The following is a 19,017-nucleotide window of genomic DNA, read 5'->3' as shown; positions in this document are numbered from 1 at the left end:
TGGGAAAGAGCCCCCACGAAGTGGTATTTGAGTAACGCCCTTTTTCAAACAATAAAGTCAAAAGTTGTTTGTCAATTTCCCACTTTTGCACAGCGTCAGTCCACTAATGGACCCCACCTCTAACTCACCTCTGATCCTCCCCGGGATCTCGCCTTTTTCTAGTTGTCCACTCATAACTCGCCACGTGGACACCCACCCACGAGTCCATGTTCAGAGTATTTTGATAACGTTATCTTTCACTGATTGGGCTAATCCTCCCGCGCGGATCTCGTTTACCGCCCATCAAAATCAATATTTTTTTTTTTTGTTTTAAACCTTTCCATAATCTGTTCGGGCCGGGCCGGAGTCTTATCGGGTGGGTATTTTCTGATAAATTGCCTTGCGTGAGTTGCGTCTATCAATTATATGAGACGGGTAATGCCCGAATATCCGGATCTCACTTTTGATGCTGCGATTCAGCACATATTAACGCACAAACAACTCTCACTCCGTATCCGGACAATGGTGGTGTCCAGACAAAAAGAGTTTTGCCGTAAATAAAAAGTGAGAAAATGGCTTTTAATATTCAAGCAGACCCCTAATGTTTGGCCGAATCGTTTAGTAAATGAGTAATAACAGAGAAAGCCAATTCCAATCCTTCCTTTATCTCACATTGGGCCAAAAAAAAAAAAAAAAGGTAATATTCTAATGCATAAATTTTAAGTTTGAATTTATGACAAAATTATTAAAAATTTTATCTTGAAAAAGTTGAGGCAAGATTCGTTAGTGTAATGCTTTTTTTAAAAATTAAAGTAGGCTCATAAGTTCATTCTTAAATAGTTACTAGTTTAATTATACAGTACAGTGAAGTTGAAGGACCTGGGTGTTAGTTTGCATGGAATAATATTATATGTATGCACATGTAGAAAAATACAAGAGAGGGAAAGGCTGTGAGGAGTCTGGAAGAGTGGAGACCGGAGAGGTTGTTGGTCAGGTACAGGTAAGATCATATTATTAGTGGCCATTGTTACAGTTCATGGGGTGAGTGATTGAATACTTTTCAAACATTTATTTTTAAAAAAAAAAATTTGTACAATAAAAATTGAACGCTGTAGTAAGTGGTTCTTGCCAACAATAGCAATAGCAATAGCAAATAGCAATTAGCAAATAGCAACGGTAGGGTAGGCTTCTTTCTTCATCATTATCTTTTTTCATTTCACTTATTTATTTTTTATATTCCACTCACCATTTTCTCTGGTCCTCATTCATAGCATATCCTTTTAGCTTTCTTAAAATAACTCACCCCATGGTTTCTCTCTTTTTGCTCCTTACTAATAATGCTGTGCTGAGAGTTCTCTGACAAGCTTTCTCTGATTTCTGGTATCAGGATTCAGGTACAGAGAGTTGAAGTTACAGGGGCCTCAAATTTTTCTTTTTATCCAAAAAAAATAATTTTTACAGCATGTCTGTTGCATTGCTATGGGTTGTATCACCTAACTCACAATTGTCCAATTGCTTCGGGTTCGTCGATTCAGTTCGAGAGGAAAACAGGCTGTTTTATTCATCAAGATTTCTTTACCAACATCAAACCCGGACTGCTGTGTTTAATTCTAGACCTAAGCAGTTTAATAATAATAATAATAAGCAGAAACGGAATTCTTATCCTTTAGATACAGATTTGAGGCATCCTTGCTCATCTGGAATCGACTTGCCTGAAATATCATGTATGGTTGCTAGCACTGCTGGAGAAGTGGCCATGTCTTCAGAAGAAATGGTTTACAATGTTGTGCTCAAGCAGGCAGCCTTGGTTAATAAGCAACCAAGTGGGGTTACTCGTGATCTTGATGTGAACCCAGATATTGCTTTACCCGGAACTTTAAGTCTGCTCAGTGAAGCTTATGATCGTTGTGGAGAAGTTTGCGCCGAGTATGCTAAGACATTTTACTTGGGTAGTTAGCCCCTGCCTTCTTTCATCAATCCTTTTAGTATGTTAATTTCAAATTGGGAGTAGAATCTTGTATTCGTAATTCTTATTTGCTTGTCTTTTTGAAGGAACTTTGCTGATGACCCCTGAAAGGCGAAGGGCTATATGGGCTATATATGGTTCGTGACTTTGATCTTAAATCATAATGCAGTCTTTCACTTTACATTTTTCTCATTATCCTGCATATTCTGTTTTTGAATTTTGAGGCTTTCTAGGATTAGATTATTAAAGGATTAGCGTAAACCTGAAAAGAGAATCTTTAAAAGTTAAAGGAATTTGGAGCTTGTGGAAACCTTGGACCCATTTCTAAACAACGTAATTTAGCTTTTGTTAATAGCACATGATAACCTTTATTGGGTAGTCTTTGTTCTAGTTAACAATTGTCAAGCAAGAATCTTTTGTGTACCGAGTCTTATTGATAGGAATTTCTGGCTTTTGGTGCTGTACTGTTAAACCTGAAGTGCCACCCGGCTAGCATATCTGTTTGGTTTCCCAACTTGTGTTACTTGTTAAGATTAAAGGGATATAAGTTTTAATCAACTGCTACCACGTTGTGAACTGCCTCCACCACATTACAGTTAGTGCTCGAGAATGTCATCTGAAAGTGACCTTCTATGTGCTGCTGGAGTTCTTGTTATCTGACTTATGGCTTCCTTTTTCCAGTCTATGGATAATTCACCCCTAAGTTGCACCTCTTTATTACAATAAGGTTCCATCAAGAGAAATGATCAACACCAACCGGGATGTTGTATCATTAGCATTTTGAATCTCATCTGTACAAGGTGGTGAATGTTTGTTTCCCATAATTTTGGCTAGCAGGATTGTTTTGTTGTCTGGGCAGCAGGTCATACTAGTAAGAGAACAATTGGAAGAGTAATTCATTAAGGTATAAGTTTAATTTAATCACATATAGTCACGAGACCCTGAAAATGTCTGCAAATCAAGGGAGAATATGAGGAGGCCTTAAGGAGAATTTATATAGGTCTACATGTGCTATCAGAAAAGTTCTAAATTTTCTTTTCTTACTTTCCACTTGGGTAAGATGGAATAATACAAAGAATGCTGAAAATATTCAATAATAGACTCAATAATACAAAGAATGGCCTTTCTGAAACTTCATAAGAATGATTTTACCATATTGGTTATGAACTTTGGTGGCAAGAGAAGTTTATCAGTTTCCTCTGAAAGATTGTAAAATGAAATGCTGCTCTGGAACTTTTTTTGCTCTTTTTGTAATTTAAGGGACAATTTGGAACTTACAGCATTGTTGTTGATTTGGCAACTTCCCCTTGAGGTGATATCAAAGGGAGATTTCTATATTTTTTATTGGAATGTTGGGGGTGGGGATGGGGAGGAGAAAGAAATCTATCTATTCTGAATGCTTGGAGTCTCGTTGCAAATTCTTTATTAGTCATCTCTCCTCCAAACATATTCCTTCTATCCTTTCTTTCCTTTGTTACTCTTAATATGTTTGTTGTGTGAGCAATTTCTGTTGCTGCATGAAAACCATACATTTAAAAACATATATTTCCTTTCTCTATTTAAAACATACATTCCTTTCTCTAAAAAAAAAAAAAACATTTAAAAACATATATTTCCGTTCTCTATTGTTTCTCATGTTTTCTTCAATTTCAGTGTGGTGTAGGAGGACAGATGAGCTCGTTGATGGGCCTAATGCTTCACACATAACTCCAACAGCTTTAGAAAGGTGGGAGTCCAGGTTGGAAGACCTTTTCCGGGGTCGTCCATTTGATATGCTTGATGCTGGATTATCAGATACAGTAACCAAATTTCCTGTCGACATTCAGGTTAGACTATGTTTTCAAGATCAAATTAGATTTTAACAAAATGGTTGTTATAGTACTCTCTCTACTATCTTAAGTGTACTTGTATTAAATTAAAATAAGGAACAACTTCTGCTTTCTAATTGGTTTTTAAAACATTAAGCCTTGATGCATAATGACAGACCTTATTTACATTTAATTGAGTCATGCCATTTTTGCATTTTCAATTTATCCTAGAGACCGAAGATGTGATGAGGTGACGCTACATGCTTACTAAGAACAATTCCGTTTCTCTAAATTGTTCCATTGTTTATTAGGACTCTTGAAGTTAACGGATAGCAGTAGTGAATTTACTTATCTGAAAACAAAGTTCTGCATGCTACCCTTCTCAATATTCAGACAAGAGTTTAATAGGCCTGCGATATCTAAATAAAGGATGCAGTTTCTGACTGAACCACCTCCCTGCAACGTTATCTTTTGTACCTTGATCTTTCTTCAGAAAATGTTCTATTAAAAGTATTTCCAGTGGACCCTTAACCCAATGCTTCTATCATTTCAGGAAAATTTAAGATACATAAACTTATTGGTCATCCCTAATTGAAGGTTGTACCTTTAGGATCTGTTTATTCTGCAATGCTAGTATTGAACTTGTCAAAGATTTATTGAGCTCTTTTTTGTTTTTGCAGCCATTCAGAGATATGATAGAAGGAATGAGGATGGACCTTAGGAAGTCAAGATACAAAAACTTTGATGAATTATACTTGTATTGTTATTATGTTGCTGGGACCGTAGGGCTAATGAGTGTTCCAGTTATGGGCATAGCACCTGACTCACAGGCAACAACAGAGAGCGTCTACAATGCAGCATTGGCACTAGGGATTGCTAATCAGCTCACTAACATACTCAGAGATGTTGGAGAGGAGTAAGTACACACTTTAAAGTTGTGGTGCTGCAATTTGTTGATTTTAAGTTTTAAGTAATGCTATTGGACTCTGAACTAGTAATCTGATATTGAACTCTGAACTAGTAATCTGATGGAAAAATACTGCTTTCAGATAGTTGAAAATATTAAAAATGATCACTCAGTCAAAAGTATGTTTTAATTTAATGATCATTTCAATTTGAACCAATCAGTACATTGTTTGGAAAGCCAGGATGCCCTTAACCAGAATTTTGGTTTGCTGACTGCATGAGGCTCCAGTTGTTTGACATCTGATTTATTTACAATACTATATATTCTCCGTTTGTAGAAGGTTAGTTAATCAGGTCCTGACGGTCATAAACTTTGTGTGAAGTGGCAGTTTCTCAAAAGCCACTTCATTTATTATGAAATCAGAGATTCATTGGTCTTTTTGTTGTGGAACTTGAGTTTTCACAGGCTGCAGGAAGTGCAACACAAACAATTCTGCCATGCTTCCACCCCAACCCACCCACATACAACCCCCCAAACCCCCTCACCCCAGCCCCCTTCTAAATTTAGTGAGGATAAATAAAGCAAAGCATTAGTTGAAATTCCTCTGATTATTTGGATAGTCTCTATGAATATCACTGTTTCATTGTTTCTCCTCATTTTCCTCATCTTGTAACTATTTTTCTCCAGTGCCCAAAGAGGAAGGGTTTATCTACCACAAGATGAGTTGGCACAGGCGGGGCTTTCAGATGATGACATATTTGCTGGAGAAGTGACTAATAAATGGAGAAACTTCATGAAGAACCAAATTAAGAGGGCAAGGATGTTCTTTGATATGGCTGAGAACGGTGTGACCGAGCTGAGTGAAGCTAGTAGATGGCCGGTAAATACTCACAACGCCTCTGTAATAGTTGGGATCGATGATTGTAAATAATGCAATTAAAGCCTGTTGGTTTTGAACGTTACAGGTATGGGCTTCATTGCTGTTGTACCGGCAAATACTGGATGAGATTGAGGCCAATGATTACAACAACTTCACAAAGAGAGCTTATGTGAGTAAAGCCAAGAAGATAGCTGCACTACCAATTGCATATGCAAAATCCCTCTTACGCCCGTCGAGAATATATACCAGTAAGGCTTAAACTGAACATTTAACATCAAAGTTTAGAAGCATATATAGTTGAAACGGATTCAAAGTGGAAACAAAAATGAAAATGATTGCTTGTATATTAGGAATTGTTGGTATGCAGCATGTATTTGATGGTAAAGTTAGAATAGTGAATCCAATTCACAATCCAAGGCCGGTGCCCTATTCAATATTGTAGATTCATTATATTGTCCTCCCAAGATTATACCGTGCAACAATGTGGCCCGTATAAAATTAATCCTCCAAGATTAACGAAGTGAAATAGTAAAAAACGCAAAACTCAATAATGAGAACAGAGGGTGTGGTAACCATATAAATTTGTCAAGCCAGAATGCATACAAGAGTTTGTATGAATTGCCTGTACAAGTAACCCTGTAACAGTATAATCATAATGTAAAGACAAGTCTATCAACGTATTTATAATGGTGTTTTCTAAATTTTATATCCGGAAGGGAAAGTCTTTTTGTACCCGTCAAGATGTACTGCCATTGCAATTATCGTTGGGTCCGCCCTTGGAATTAACATACTATTTAATCTCAGTCATTAAGAAAATAAGAGTGCATGTGTAGTCTTCATAGTACTTACTTACTCGCTTTCAACTTCCAAACTTTTATATAAAAATCAATCTCAGTCACAAAATGATTTTTTTTTTCATTTTTGTTAAAGATTTATTGTTGAGATGGTAGCCGATTATTATGAAAACTATGAGAGGATGAATGATGAAAGCCAAAAATATAACTGGAGAAGTGGCAACCCGAAAGTCAATCTGAGTCGCAAAATATTAAAATAATCAGCACTTAGCTAGTGAACTTCAGCAACATTTTATTTTCATTTATGGTTCTTGAAGATAACAGTAATGACAGCCAGCCGAAATAACAAAAACAATGACCGATAAGAAAAGTAATTTAGCAACAATAGTGCAATAACACACTAAAAATTAGTTAATGAGCAAGACTCGCTAGTTTCTTCCAAGCCGGGCGGCTAGAAATTTTGTCCCACCAAGCATTAACATGCTTCCTCTGTGTAACCAAATGGGCCATTCCAGCTTCATTCATCAGATATCTCAAGGCTGGTAGGTGACTCAGATCAGCCAATGTGAAGCTGTCCCCAGCAAGGTAGTTGCTTTTAGATAGCCTCTGCTCGTAAATGTTCAAAACTGCCGACAGCTTTTGCTTTAAATTGTGGACTAGGGCCGTGTCACTGCGCTGCCCCATTCTGGGTAGAATAACAAGCTGAAGCACCAGGTTGAACGCCAAGTCATTGAAATTGTGTGCTTCTACTTCGAGCCATTGATCCACCAAAGCTTTCTCTTCTAGTGTGTTTCCAAGTAGGTTTGGCCCTTGGTTTGCATACTTTGCTGCGTAGTACCTTATGATTGCCCTCGACTCTAGAATATGATATTCAGTAAAAGCGAGCGTTTATCAAACACTTTTAACTTTTGTACTAAGATAATTAGTATACTAATATATCATCATAGTCTTACCAAAAAGCTTGAAATCGCCATCCTCTATTACTGGAACTTGCCCAAACGGCTGCAACAATAATTTAAATTTTGTATGAGATGATGTATATTAATAGAAAGCACAAAGGGGCCTATATAAAAATTACAAATAACACAGTTTAGATAGAGCTAAAATTTATTTTAATCATTGCATCAACGTAAAATTAATCTTGTATAATTTGAAGAGTTTTAATAGTTGAACCAATTCTAGAATCCATTAAAATTCGACTAACATAAAGAAACATAAACAATGCAAACAAATATTACAATACTTCGCGTATCACCTCAAGAGGAGATTTTACCTGTCGAAGAAGAAACTCAGGCCTCTTATGCTCGCCTTCGTCGAGATCAACCTGCACAATCTCAAAGTCGACACCCTTTTCAAGAAGGCAAGCCAATACCCTTTGTGGGCAAGCTGCCTTAACTGAACCATACACTTTAACAACCATTATCAATTTTTTTTTTTCTTTTTACACTTTTTTTTCCTAAGATTAACACCCAGGGGCCAGGGCTTTACTTGAATGGAAAATAAGACATTTCCTTTATGAATTTGTTGCTTTTATTTAAGCCTGAACTGATCTATTTATATATATAGATGTGAAATAGTTTGGACGTTGAATAAGGAAGATGGGAGTTGACGGTGCTATTAACACTATGTGGTGGTTTCTGGGGGTTGCCGCATGCCATTATTATCAACCGGGGGTTGTCACATTAGTGGTGGATTTTACGGGGGAAACTTGTGGCATCTTTTGTAACCATTTTCATTTCTTCAGATTTTGCATTACATGCCATAAAAAAATTTGTTATATGGAATCAAACGACGAACAGTGATATTTCTATTTGTATAAATAAGATGGTCCATTTGATAAAATAAAAAATATTTATACTTAGGTACGTAATATTATTTTAAAATAATAAAAATATTTATTTTTTAAGTAACTGATAACAAGACTAGATAATTAAGAAATTTTTGAAGTATTGATTAAAATTTTTAATTAAATAAAATATCATAGAGAATTACGTAGTTGTTGAAATTTTGAAATGAAAAAAAAAAACCAAAAACAAAAAAACCGATCTCTACGAAAGGGAAAAAGAAAAAACCGGTCCAATCCCCGCCCGAACCGTCATATATATGCTATGTTCTTAATAGTTACCAGCATTGATGTTCTAACCAAATTAAAATTGGGCACTTCTGTCCGAGAGAAAAAGATAAAAATAAAATTAAAAAAACCCTAACGAAACGACCAAGCGAGGAAGAAGTAGAAAGACCCGCAATTCCACATCATCCCCTGGTACGTCGACGACTCCTTTTCATCTGAATCGCCAATTTAGGGTTTTAATTGATTTCTGATTATCTAAGTGCATGATATTATTATTGTTTCTGTGAAAAGCTTGTTATTTTATTATTAGCTGATGGTTTGGTTGCTACTATACGATGTATCAAGATCCTCTGCTGTGTTTTGTTTTAAGAGAGATTGGAAGATGGGTTGTTTCTGAGTTTGTGGAAAAGGATTCAAAGTTGTTAAAAAAAAAAAAAAAGAACGCCAAGGTCAAGTCGTGGGATTATTGCTACTTGGTTCATCACGGGCATAACTGTCTCTGTTTGTGCATATATTTACAGGAAGTGATTTTAAACACTCCACTTGTGAAACTTCTGAACGATCATCAAGAAGCCTTTGCAGGGGTTTACTGCTGAGACTTGCAAGAAATGGATCCTGGTCGCTATGGCCTTCAGCAAGGATGGGATAATAACAGCGTAATTGTGGTTTCCTCCTTAATAATCACCTATGTGGGATGATAATACCAGAAAAATTTTAGGGCTCATGTGATGTGATTGTCCATTTTTTTTTGGTCATCTCATCCTTAAAGAATAATGAGAGAGAGCCGTGGGGCAGTGAGGATATGGACTGGATTTCCCTAACCTCCTATCATGATTGTTTTTGTTGCTGACATTACTTATTCTCTTGAATCCACAGGCTCTGGAGGGGTATGGTGCTATCCATGAACCAAATTTCCGGTGAGTTCTGAATGAAGCTTATCATCATCAAAAAGCTTTTTTAGAGCTCATGGGTAAAAGAGTTTCCTTTGGGAGTTTTTGTATGGTTATTAGTGTATATCTTTTATGCATGATGTATCATTAATGCTTACTGAATATTTTCTTTATAATTGTGCTAATTTTTTGGTTATCATGTGTTTGGTGTGCGTAATATTGCATTTTGCCTTTTTTTCTTCTATCCCATCATATGTCATCTTGGCAGGGTTGGTGGTTCATACGATGAGAGGAGGTTTTTAGATGAAAGGTACTCAAGAGACAACATATACCCAAGAAATGCCTTCCAGAGGGAAAACTATCCACCACCACCTGTTGGTCTTTGGCCTCAATCAAGAAGGAGAAATTATGAAGAAGATTATTCACTTGATAGGGAATCCAGGCGACATGAGAAACCTTACATTGATTCATACCATGAGATGGATGCTTATTGTGGCCACGAGATTGATTCTTTTCCGGAATTTGATAAGTTCCGTGATGGCTATCGCAATATAGAAAATTATCGTGATCATGGTTTTGAAAGGCCTCCCAGGTTTGGGGGCCGTGACCGTGACCGTGATGATTATGATGATTATGACTATAGATCCCGTTCTTCCCATCAAAGTAGGGAGGATAGCCGAGAGGGGGATTGTGATTTTGGTCGTCTTAGCTATGATTCTGATTATGACAGAGGCAGCCGAAGAGATGGTAGTTGGAGGAGACATGAATCCCGTGATAGAGAACGTGATAAGAGATGTTTGAGTCGGGAAAGAGAGTTGAGTCCACATAGAAGGCATGAGCACTCTGCATCCCGATCTCAGTCTCGATCTAGGTCTCGTGGACGTGATGATCGTCCTAGATCGCGGTCACCTCGTGGTCGAAGCCATGGTAGAAGTCATCGAGAGGACAGCTATGATGATGGTCGATATGAGCGAATTGAGAAGCGAAGGGACCGTGAAGAGAGGCGTCAGCGGGAGCACTATGCTGTGGTATAGTTTTGATGTGTAATCTTGCTTATTTTCTGGAGTTTATGATTGTTATAGATGATAGCCAGAGCTCTTTGTAAGTATTCTGTTTGCTTGCAGGCCCCATCAGGCACTATTGTTGTGAAGGGTCTTTCTCAAAAGACGACTGAAGAAGATTTATACCAGATCCTTGTATTTTTACTATCCCTTCTTGTTTTGACTTCTCTCTATCTTTAATTCTAGTTATCTTAGCACATTTACTCTTCTCTTTTAATTTATTCAGGCTGAGTGGGGACCTCTTCGCCATGTTCGTGTGATCAAAGAGCGAAATTCCGGTGTCTCACGTGGATTTGCCTTCATTGATTTTCCTTCTGTGGTACTCCTTCCTTCTTCTTGGGTAAATTTGACAATATTTTGTTTCAATTTTGACGAATTGACTACAAGAGAGGCAATTGTTGTGGAACAGGGAGCAGCACGTGCAATGATGGATAGGATTGGGGATGATGGTCTTGTTGTGGATGGCAGAAAGCTTTTCTTTGAGTACAGGTTTTTTTTTTTTTGGTGTTTGGGTCAGCCAACCATATTGGTGTGTGTCACTTCAACTCGTTAGACTTCCATGTTGCTAGTTCTACATTAAGATCTCGATAGATCTTGTAACATCATCATACAAAAATGTGGTTTCGTGCTATGTGTGAAATTCGGACAAACATTAACTTCTTTTTCAGCCATAAAAAATTTGCACCATCAGTTTTGTCTTTTAGTGCTCTGATAATGCGTATTTCCCATATGCCAATGCAATGATGTGTAACTTTCTGCTAAGCATAAATCTTGCCGATTTGAATCGTGTTATACTGCAGTAGCAAGCCAACTGGGGGTTCAGGTGGGCATTATGGTCAAGAAAGTGCTATGGGAGCTAGGCATTCTAACCATAAAAGCACAATACCATGTGATTGGATGTGCACCATTTGTGGCTGTGTGAATTTTGCTCGGCGTACGTCTTGCTTTCAGGTTTGTTTTCTGTTCTTTTCTGTGACCTGTTTACTGCTGCTGCTTTTCTTTAGATGGTTTAGGAGCATGGTATTTTTTAATTAACCTCTGCATGTAATGGTGAGAATTGTGAGCACGTAACACTGCTTGGTGATCGGGTATCAAATGAATTATATGTTCTGTGTGTCTTGTTGAGGGCTAATGAAACTTAACAACGTTAGTTTGACAATTTTTTAAAGTATTTGTATAAGATCCTTTTTCCCTTTGATGCAGTGCAATGAGGCAAGAACTGATGATGCTCCCCCAGCAGAAATGAATTCATCCAATCCAATACCTCTGGGGAAGAAAGGATCGGACACAGGTTGGTCTAATACGTTACTTTTAGAGGAATAATTCCATGCATTTGCTGCAAATTTCTAAGTTGATATGTAAGCAGGTCCCACTCATGTTCTGGTTGTTCGTGGATTGGATGAGTACGCTGATGAAGAAATGCTTCGTTATGAATTTTCTAAACACGCTCCAATTAAGGTAACACTTAAAGTGATCAAATATGATTTCAGTTTCTTTTCCATCTAGCATGAGCAGTGATGTTATTGGTTTGACATGCAGGATCTTCGCCTTGTCAGAGACAAGTTCACTCATGTATCTAGGGGATTTGCATTCTTACATTTCCATTCGGTATGTCCATCATTAGCTGGTAACTGCTTTATATATTCCTTTTTGTCTCCTGTATTCCACGCTAAGGTTGGTTCGGGTAAAAGTTACATGATAAATGTAACTTATACCCTTCCAAGAAAATTGTGAGGAACTTGTGGTTTTGAAGCTGTCAATACTATTTGTCTTTATGGGTGCATGGTATGTGACTAAGAATTTATTTTATTTTGGGCAGTGTATTCTTCAAAAACTTGTATCACTATTTTATTAATTCTGAATTTTGATGGTATGAGATAATTCTGTGGGAATAGAAGCAAAGAATATCAAGGGTTCTAAAATTTACCTCCAATAATGCAACAACCAAACCATAAACAAAATATACATAATTTTGGTTTGAATTCTTTTGAAAATTTTTCCGTTATTCATGCTCAGTATTTCCATGGAATTTCTTTAGGTGGCAACTCTTTGTACCATGATCTATTTGATAAAATTAATCATGTTTATTTAAATAGGAGGATAATGATGACAACATATCATCCCTGATTGAAATGGATCCCAGAACCAATGGGACTTGTCTTATCATTGTCTTCTGCTCATTGACATTGAGAATCTAAAAAGATTATAATTCTGATTAGATGTGATCATGAGGATTTAGTTTGTGGGGGCAATGTTAATTAAAGTTTAGATTGACCCGATTATGGCAGATTACTCTGTAATTTTTGGTAAAAAACTTGTAGGTAGGAAGGGAATAAGAAGCTGCGTAGTGTGGTTGCTTGCTAAAACTATCATGTTATATGAGCTAATGGAGGTATGCCGTCTGGTGTCCTGTAGGTTGAGGATGCTTCTAAAGCTCTAGAAGCAACAAATGGAACAACTCTGGAGAAGAATGGGCAGATACTAAGAGTAGCTTATGCAAAAAGCATTCTTGGTCCAGGATCAGGGATGTCAGCATCTTCACAGTCAAGTAGTCTTGCTGCTGCGGCAATTGAGGCAGCAGCATTTTCCCAGCAGGTATTTTACATCGGTTGTTTATGTAATATTTGATGTGTAATCTATATACCTGTTCTGAAAGCCAAATATATAATGTCAAAATATCACAAGTTGACATGGATTTTTGGTAGAATTATAGGAGTGAACCTGCGGCTACTATTTTTCTCCAAGAATAAGGGGAACATGTTCAATGTGTTGTTGTACGACTGTGCAATTTATTATACTAGGATTGTCTTCTAATATTTGTTAAGACACTAAACTAAACGTTTATGTTTTTTCTTTTTTGTTTAAATTTTCCCTACCAATTTCTTGAGTACCTCAAACTTTGGCCGCCAATTAAACTTGTTATATCATAATTAGTAGAAAGCACAGGTGCAGGCAGAGGTATCGTTGGGGTCCACATCAATGAATTCTGAGGGCAATTTATGGTCTCTGGTTTCTAATAAAATATTAAGTTATAGAAAGCAAAGTGGGAAGAGTTACTTGATAGTTATTCGTGGACTTTAAATGTTGAGCAAATCTCATAATCCTTGCTTTCATCCCTTTAGTATGATGCTGTTGGATGGGCACCAAAAGAATATAATCCAGATGACAAACAGCCTACTGGCGGCCAGGAGCAACGCAGTGACGGAGATATGGTTCAAAAGGATGGTTTGGCTTTGCAATCTGGCTTTGTATGGGATGAAGCATCTGGCTATTACTATGATGCTGCTTCTGGGTTCTACTATGACGGAAATACTGGTTTGATTCTTGCTCAATTGCATTTTATGGTAGATGAAATGTCCTGAGTGGAATTTTACACTTACCCTTGATTCTGTTCTGTAATTGTAACATGCAGGTCTTTATTATGATGGTAACAGTGGGATTTGGTATTCCTATGACCAACAAACGCAGCAATATATTCCTTGTACTGATCAAAATGACAACAAAACATCTGGTAACGGATCTGAGCCTTCCAAGCAAGTGGATGGTGGTTCCAAAAACAGAAAAGTGGTAATCTCTGCACCGGCTGCAACTGTTTCATCAGTGGAGAAGCCTGCATCACTACCAGATGCTGTACAGGCTGCTGCAACAGCAGCAATAGCTGCGGAAAAGAAAGGGAAGGAGAAGTCAAAAGAGGTGAAAGTCGTTTCAAAGAGCACTATAGTGGCTAACAAAAAGAAGTTAAATAATGCAACAATGTGGAAACAGTGGAGTCATGATAATCAACAATCCGCTTCAGCTGATGATAGACCTGGTCCAGCTGGTCAAACCTCAAAGACCAAGTTCAAATCTGATTCGGCTGCTACAAAAGAGAACAATACGTTTAGTTCCGGAGCTGGCGCACCTACGGCAATTCCCCAGGCTGTTGGTTTGGATTCTCCAGTCAAGTCAAAGCCTGTGAGTAGCACCTCAGGAGGAACTTTGATGGGGGTCATAAGGAACTCTGGAAGGGGTTTTCAGCCAGGATCATCTGGTGGTCTTTCTGCCTCTTCAACTGCTCCGCCATCAAGTGCGGGATCATCTTCATCAGTGAATTCTGATACAATTACAGCTGTGACTCCCTTCAGAACTGATGCATCGGCTCTAGGTTCTTATACCCCACCCGTGGCTACTGGGAGTGGTAAGAGAAGGTTTTCTGAAATGCCACTACCTCCTGCCACTCAAAAGGAACAACCTCAGACTACCTATAGGGATCGTGCAGCTGAGAGGAGGAGCTTGTATGGTTCATCATTTTCCGCTGGAGATGATCTGCCTGATGTTGGATCCGGAGATTCAAGTAAGATTCCTTAGCAATTGCTTTTGGGTGGCATGTTCCTTGATGCCGAATTAAGAACTCATAATACATGAAGGACCCTTACAGTTGGTACATTTTACATTCAACTTCATTATTAGGTTTGTTAGTCTGTTAGATAATGGTTCTTTGTAAGTCTTTTAGTTATCCAACTTGATGGCTCCGGTCTATGCTTTATCTCTCAGTATTTATATTGACTTGTGAGAAATTGTCTCTGCTATCTTCTTTTGGTGAATTTTCAAGATCGAGATTTTGCTTTAAAAAAGGGTTCTGTGGATTCAATGCCTTTTCCCCCTGGTGTTGGAGGACGCGGGTTTACTGCCGATAGTGTTCAAAGTTATGAGGTGATTACAGCCGACAAAGCCATTGATGAGAACAATGTGGGGAATCGAATGCTACGGAGCATGGGCTGGCATGAAGGCTTGGTATCATCTCTAGCTTTTGCACTTGAATGATAATAAATAAATCATCATCCTTTATTTAGTGTATGTGGGATTTTGGTGTGTTGGTGAATACTTATTTGGTAATCTACCCCCAAATTATATTTGATAATCACTTATTTGTGGTGACTGTCAGTGTTGGGTCCAAGAGAACAACTCCAGTAGGCTGTGTTTGGTAAAAATAATTTGATGACTCAAAAATTGTTTGGGGTTAGATTGTCAAATAATGTGATTATTTGAGAATCCACAATCCCAAACATACACTAAATACATTGTGTGGTTGGCTTTGCATGTTAATGTCATTTTATTACAGGACGTAGTATTTTACTTGTTTATGACCCTTCTTTTTACATTGAAAGTTGAATGGCATATCAGTAATCAGTTGGCAATTTGCTAAAGCGAAAATCATGAAATTCTAACAATTGATTGTTGTGGTGGGATTTTTCTGGCCTTGGATTTTGATATGATGCCATAGGGATTAGGCAAGGATGGAAGTGGAATGATAGAACCGGTCCAAGCACAGGCCATGGACAGCAGAGCAGGACTGGGGAGTCAGCAGAAGAAGGTGGATCCTAGTCTTGAGGTGCAGGCAGGTGATAGTTACAAGACACTCATTCATAAGAAGGCTCTTGCTAGGTTCCGTGAGATGTCGTAGGAAGCTTCTTGCTTTCATTTACAAGTCATGTGATGTGAATGGTTAGCAGACCTGTGAATGTTTCCTTTGTAGAAATTAGCTTCGTTTTTATAGAAATTTGATTATTTAATTTAAAGTATGTGTGATAGCATTCCTTCTCCCGGAAATGACAAGTCATATTTTTGAAAAACAAAACAAATGCCATGGAACACAGCTTACTTTGTGATATGATGGTTTCAATGCTTCATCAAGGGGGTAGACATAAATCAAAGGATATGTTAAGTATTTCAATATGAAACCGCCCGTTATTTAGGAGGTAGTTTCTGAAAAGGGGATCTCAACTAAGGACAAGATGGCTTTATAATGTACACATTTACAAATTACTATACTTCCATTAACTTTCGCGCTGGACATCCTTTATGAAATCTTCTCAAGCGTTTTTGCGAACAGAAGTTTTGTTTTTTCTTTGAAATTAATCCCTAATTTTCTTCCTAGGGAGATTGTTCATCAGTTTTTTTTTTTCTTTTGGAATTAATATATAGCACTTACTTTCCTATTGTTTTCATAATATCCAATTATTTCCTTCGCACTAAAAAAATTAAAAAAATAAGAGAATATATGTATTAATTGTTTGATATTTAAACTTTGGAATATGAAATATATATTTATCATAAGAAAAATTATTTAAAAATAATAGAAAGTAAAAAAAAAATCTTATTATTTTTATTTTTATTTACTGTTTTCAACTGATTTTGGGGTAAGAAAAATCAAACCAATCTAGAACAATAAATTTGTTATTTTGAGGGGAGATGGGGTATCTCACTGGTTTATTGTGTGTTGGGCGGTGTATCTGAAATTCGTGGGAGGTGAGAAGGGGAGAGAGAGTGGTAACAATGGTGGAAGGTCATAAACAAGAGAGGTGTCCTTCAAAATGAGCTTCACGCCTACAAAACAGTGAAATAGAGGTTAGAGGTGAAGCCGGGGCACCCCGACGTTCACACTCCGACGCTCAAGTTAGCAAACTCAAGCTTTTATGGCAAAGAGAGCTAGCTAGCCCTTTGTAAATTAGGGTTTAAGGTTGAAGAAAACCTCTTTTTTGGAATGTGAGTGTTTTTGGGCGAATGAAAGCCTCCTGGAGAATGAAACCTATGCGCCTTTATATATAGAGTACTTTAGCTGCCACGTGGCGTACCCTTTTTGGCTAACGTCCTTTTACCGCTTTTATGATTCTTGGGGCCGTTATGTTCGCGGCATATCTCATCTTTTGGAAACGTGGCGCGCACTGGAGAGTGGTCCGGGGTACCTCTGCAGTAGCTGTCGGGTAGGCGGCTGGGGACCACTGTCCTTGGGACAGTGTCCTTCACTTTTAGCAGAGGTAGCAGGCGGCTGTCCTCCCCTTTTGATACGACATTCTTGATTCCTAATTCTGACAAAATCAAATAATATCTTTTAGGAGGCGGAAACGTTTCTCATGGCGGATATTTTCGGTGGATTCTCTTACATCCGCTTTGCCGGGTGCCTCGAGTTACGTGGGGTACCCCCTATTACGCGGGGTACCCCTATTTGTATGAGATACCTCTATTTGTATGGGGTACCTCATTATATGGGGTACCTCTATTTGTGTGGGAGACCTCTAATTGTGCAGGGTACCTCTACTTATACGGGGTACCTCAAGTCATGCCGGGCACCTCGGATTGTGCAGGGTACCTCCGATTGTGCTGAAATCATTCCATTGGTTGACACGTGGCGCTCTATTACCTTTCCTATTTTTCCCTCAAACATTTACAAAGAAGCTTACATTTCTTATTTTTAGTTTTTATTTTTTTTATTCTGATTTCAATTTATATGATTTATTTAGTTTATAATAAATATAAATAAGTGTATTTAAAAATTATGTTGACATTGTAAAATTATAGTGACATGGATTATTCAATATTATGAAAACAAAAAAAAATGGTATATATTCATTTCATTAAGAAAAATTGGCAATCTCCTCCTTAAATGCACATTTATTTGTCCTTAATTTTAACAATGTTGCTCCTGCTTGATAGCTTTCTACTAAGATTTGACCACATCTTTTTTTTTTTTTCTTAATAATTCAATTCGCTTTCAGCAAGTTTAGCTCCATAAAAAATTGCCAAAAGCCTTAATCAAGTTTACAAGGAAAGATTAGAATTGTGAAAAATATGAAGAGGGGAGAGAGACAGGTGTGTATAGAGTTGTTGAAAGAACATATTGAAATTGAAATAACTAAAGATGGAAGAGCAAATAAAAATAAAAATCACACATTAAAAAGTTAATAAAAATAAATAAAATCTACTCATTTGTTAGCGTTTAAGTTATGAGGTACAATAACTCTGTCAACATTGTAGTCATAGCACTTTTGAGAGAGGGAAATAAGAGATATTAAAAAATATATTAAAATACTAAGATAAATTTGATAGCTACAAATTTGCAACAATTTAAAAGTTTAGGTGAAATGTAAACTTTATAATTTAACTTCAAACATAAGGAATTTAATTTAGTATGTGCAGTCACGCACCTTATGATGTACGACTGTGCATCTGACGAACTCTCATTGGGAGGATTTGTTATGGAGCCTAAAACCGTCAATAAGAGGGGAAATTTACGAAAATAACCATTATTATTTTATTATTTTTGCAATTAACCCTCTGAACTTTTTTCTATCAACATTAGCCAAACACAAGCCTTTTTTCCAAATTACCCTTCTTTGCGTAACAAAACCAACGTCGTTTCTCCCATATCGCCAAACCAAAAGCAGCTTTTCGCTCTTGATTCATCAGTCAACGGTGACCGCAAAAGACAACGATAAAAGTAAAATCCGATCATAATTTATCCGGATCCAACACAAATCGACATCCGAATCCCGAATCCAACACAAATCGACATCAGTTACTGGTATGAGTTATTTTCTGAACAACTGGGCTAAATCTGGATCTGGCGACAGGCTGCCTGTCGCAGCAAAACTTGGTGCGACAGGCTGCCTGTCGCAGCAAAACTTGGTGCGACAGGCTGCCTGTCGCAGCAAAACTTGGTGCGACAGGCTGCCTGTCGCAGCAAAACTTGGTGCGACAGGCAACCTGTCGCACCAAGCAAGGTGCGACAGGTGCCTGTGGCACTCACTCTACTCTTATCTGATGGTATTTTCTGTGCACTATATCTTTCTTTTTGTTTTTCGTATTATTTTTACTCTTTACTTTCCATTTTCCTATTTAACC

General features: G+C 37.5%; 3 protein-coding genes across 8 annotated transcripts; 2 read left to right on the top strand and 1 right to left on the bottom strand.

The window, feature by feature from the left end:
* The first annotated feature begins 917 nt into the window (after positions 1 to 917).
* LOC18039146 (phytoene synthase 2, chloroplastic) lies at positions 918 to 5,990 on the top strand. 3 transcript variants are annotated; one of them, XM_006430334.2, is made up of 7 exons: positions 918 to 979; positions 1,367 to 1,928; positions 2,032 to 2,082; positions 3,599 to 3,771; positions 4,434 to 4,669; positions 5,348 to 5,540; positions 5,626 to 5,990. In XM_006430334.2, exons 2-7 carry the CDS (start codon positions 1,442 to 1,444, stop codon positions 5,797 to 5,799), a joined length of 1,314 nt encoding a protein of 437 aa, XP_006430397.1. In that variant the 5' UTR covers positions 918 to 979; positions 1,367 to 1,441; the 3' UTR covers positions 5,800 to 5,990. The 3 variants fall into 3 exon arrangements, with proteins under 3 accessions (XP_006430397.1, XP_024037970.1, XP_024037971.1); XM_024182202.1 differs by lacking the exon at positions 918 to 979 and adding an exon at positions 1,066 to 1,155; XM_024182203.1 differs by lacking the exon at positions 918 to 979 and adding an exon at positions 1,066 to 1,160.
* A 682-nt stretch (positions 5,991 to 6,672) lies between these two features.
* Positions 6,673 to 7,841, bottom strand: LOC18039917 (glutathione S-transferase F12). The gene is made up of 3 exons (XM_006430331.2): positions 7,608 to 7,841; positions 7,288 to 7,336; positions 6,673 to 7,191 (listed from the first exon to the last, which is right to left on the bottom strand). The coding sequence occupies exons 1-3, from the start codon at positions 7,752 to 7,754 to the stop codon at positions 6,746 to 6,748; spliced, it is 642 nt and encodes a 213-aa protein (XP_006430394.1). The 5' UTR covers positions 7,755 to 7,841; the 3' UTR covers positions 6,673 to 6,745.
* A 646-nt stretch (positions 7,842 to 8,487) lies between these two features.
* LOC18037983 (SUPPRESSOR OF ABI3-5) lies at positions 8,488 to 16,069 on the top strand. 4 transcript variants are annotated; one of them, XM_024182431.1, is made up of 16 exons: positions 8,488 to 8,597; positions 8,927 to 9,061; positions 9,282 to 9,322; positions 9,564 to 10,323; positions 10,420 to 10,491; positions 10,583 to 10,675; positions 10,766 to 10,839; positions 11,160 to 11,307; positions 11,560 to 11,647; positions 11,723 to 11,814; positions 11,896 to 11,964; positions 12,772 to 12,951; positions 13,479 to 13,671; positions 13,769 to 14,689; positions 14,948 to 15,129; positions 15,620 to 16,069. In XM_024182431.1, the coding sequence occupies exons 2-16, from the start codon at positions 9,014 to 9,016 to the stop codon at positions 15,797 to 15,799; spliced, it is 3,141 nt and encodes a 1,046-aa protein (XP_024038199.1). In that variant the 5' UTR covers positions 8,488 to 8,597; positions 8,927 to 9,013; the 3' UTR covers positions 15,800 to 16,069. The 4 variants fall into 4 exon arrangements, with proteins under 4 accessions (XP_024038199.1, XP_024038198.1, XP_024038197.1 ...); XM_024182430.1 differs by having other exon boundaries at positions 11,157 to 11,307; XM_024182429.1 differs by having other exon boundaries at positions 10,766 to 10,845.
* Positions 16,070 to 19,017: the final 2,948 nt, after the last annotated feature.

The sequence above is a fragment of the Citrus clementina genome, unplaced genomic scaffold (assembly GCF_000493195.1).
Source record: "Citrus clementina cultivar Clemenules unplaced genomic scaffold, Citrus_clementina_v1.0 scaffold_6, whole genome shotgun sequence".
NCBI classification, from domain to species: domain Eukaryota; kingdom Viridiplantae; phylum Streptophyta; class Magnoliopsida; order Sapindales; family Rutaceae; genus Citrus; species Citrus x clementina.
Note: the sequence above shows the minus strand (reverse complement) of the source record. Positions and strands in the feature narration are given on the sequence as shown.

Excerpts from the sequence above, each read along its gene's own strand:
- LOC18039917 (XM_006430331.2), bottom strand. The coding sequence starts at position 7,754 with ATGGTTGTTAAAGTGTATGGTTCAGTTAAGGCAGCTTGCCCACAAAGG. Across the intron at positions 7,337-7,607 it reads CTGAGTTTCTTCTTCGACAG|CCGTTTGGGCAAGTTCCAGT; the intron begins GTAAAATCTCCT and ends TTATTGTTGCAG. Across the intron at positions 7,192-7,287 it reads TGGCGATTTCAAGCTTTTTG|AGTCGAGGGCAATCATAAGG; the intron begins GTAAGACTATGA and ends ATCATATTCTAG.
- LOC18039146 (XM_006430334.2), top strand. The coding sequence starts at position 1,442 with ATGTCTGTTGCATTGCTATGGGTTGTATCACCTAACTCACAATTGTCC. Across the intron at positions 1,929-2,031 it reads TGCTAAGACATTTTACTTGG|GAACTTTGCTGATGACCCCT; the intron begins GTAGTTAGCCCC and ends GTCTTTTTGAAG. Across the intron at positions 3,772-4,433 it reads AATTTCCTGTCGACATTCAG|CCATTCAGAGATATGATAGA; the intron begins GTTAGACTATGT and ends TTGTTTTTGCAG.
- LOC18037983 (XM_024182428.1), top strand. The coding sequence starts at position 9,014 with ATGGATCCTGGTCGCTATGGCCTTCAGCAAGGATGGGATAATAACAGC. Across the intron at positions 11,815-11,895 it reads CTAAACACGCTCCAATTAAG|GATCTTCGCCTTGTCAGAGA; the intron begins GTAACACTTAAA and ends TTTGACATGCAG. Across the intron at positions 12,952-13,478 it reads CAGCAGCATTTTCCCAGCAG|TATGATGCTGTTGGATGGGC; the intron begins GTATTTTACATC and ends TCATCCCTTTAG.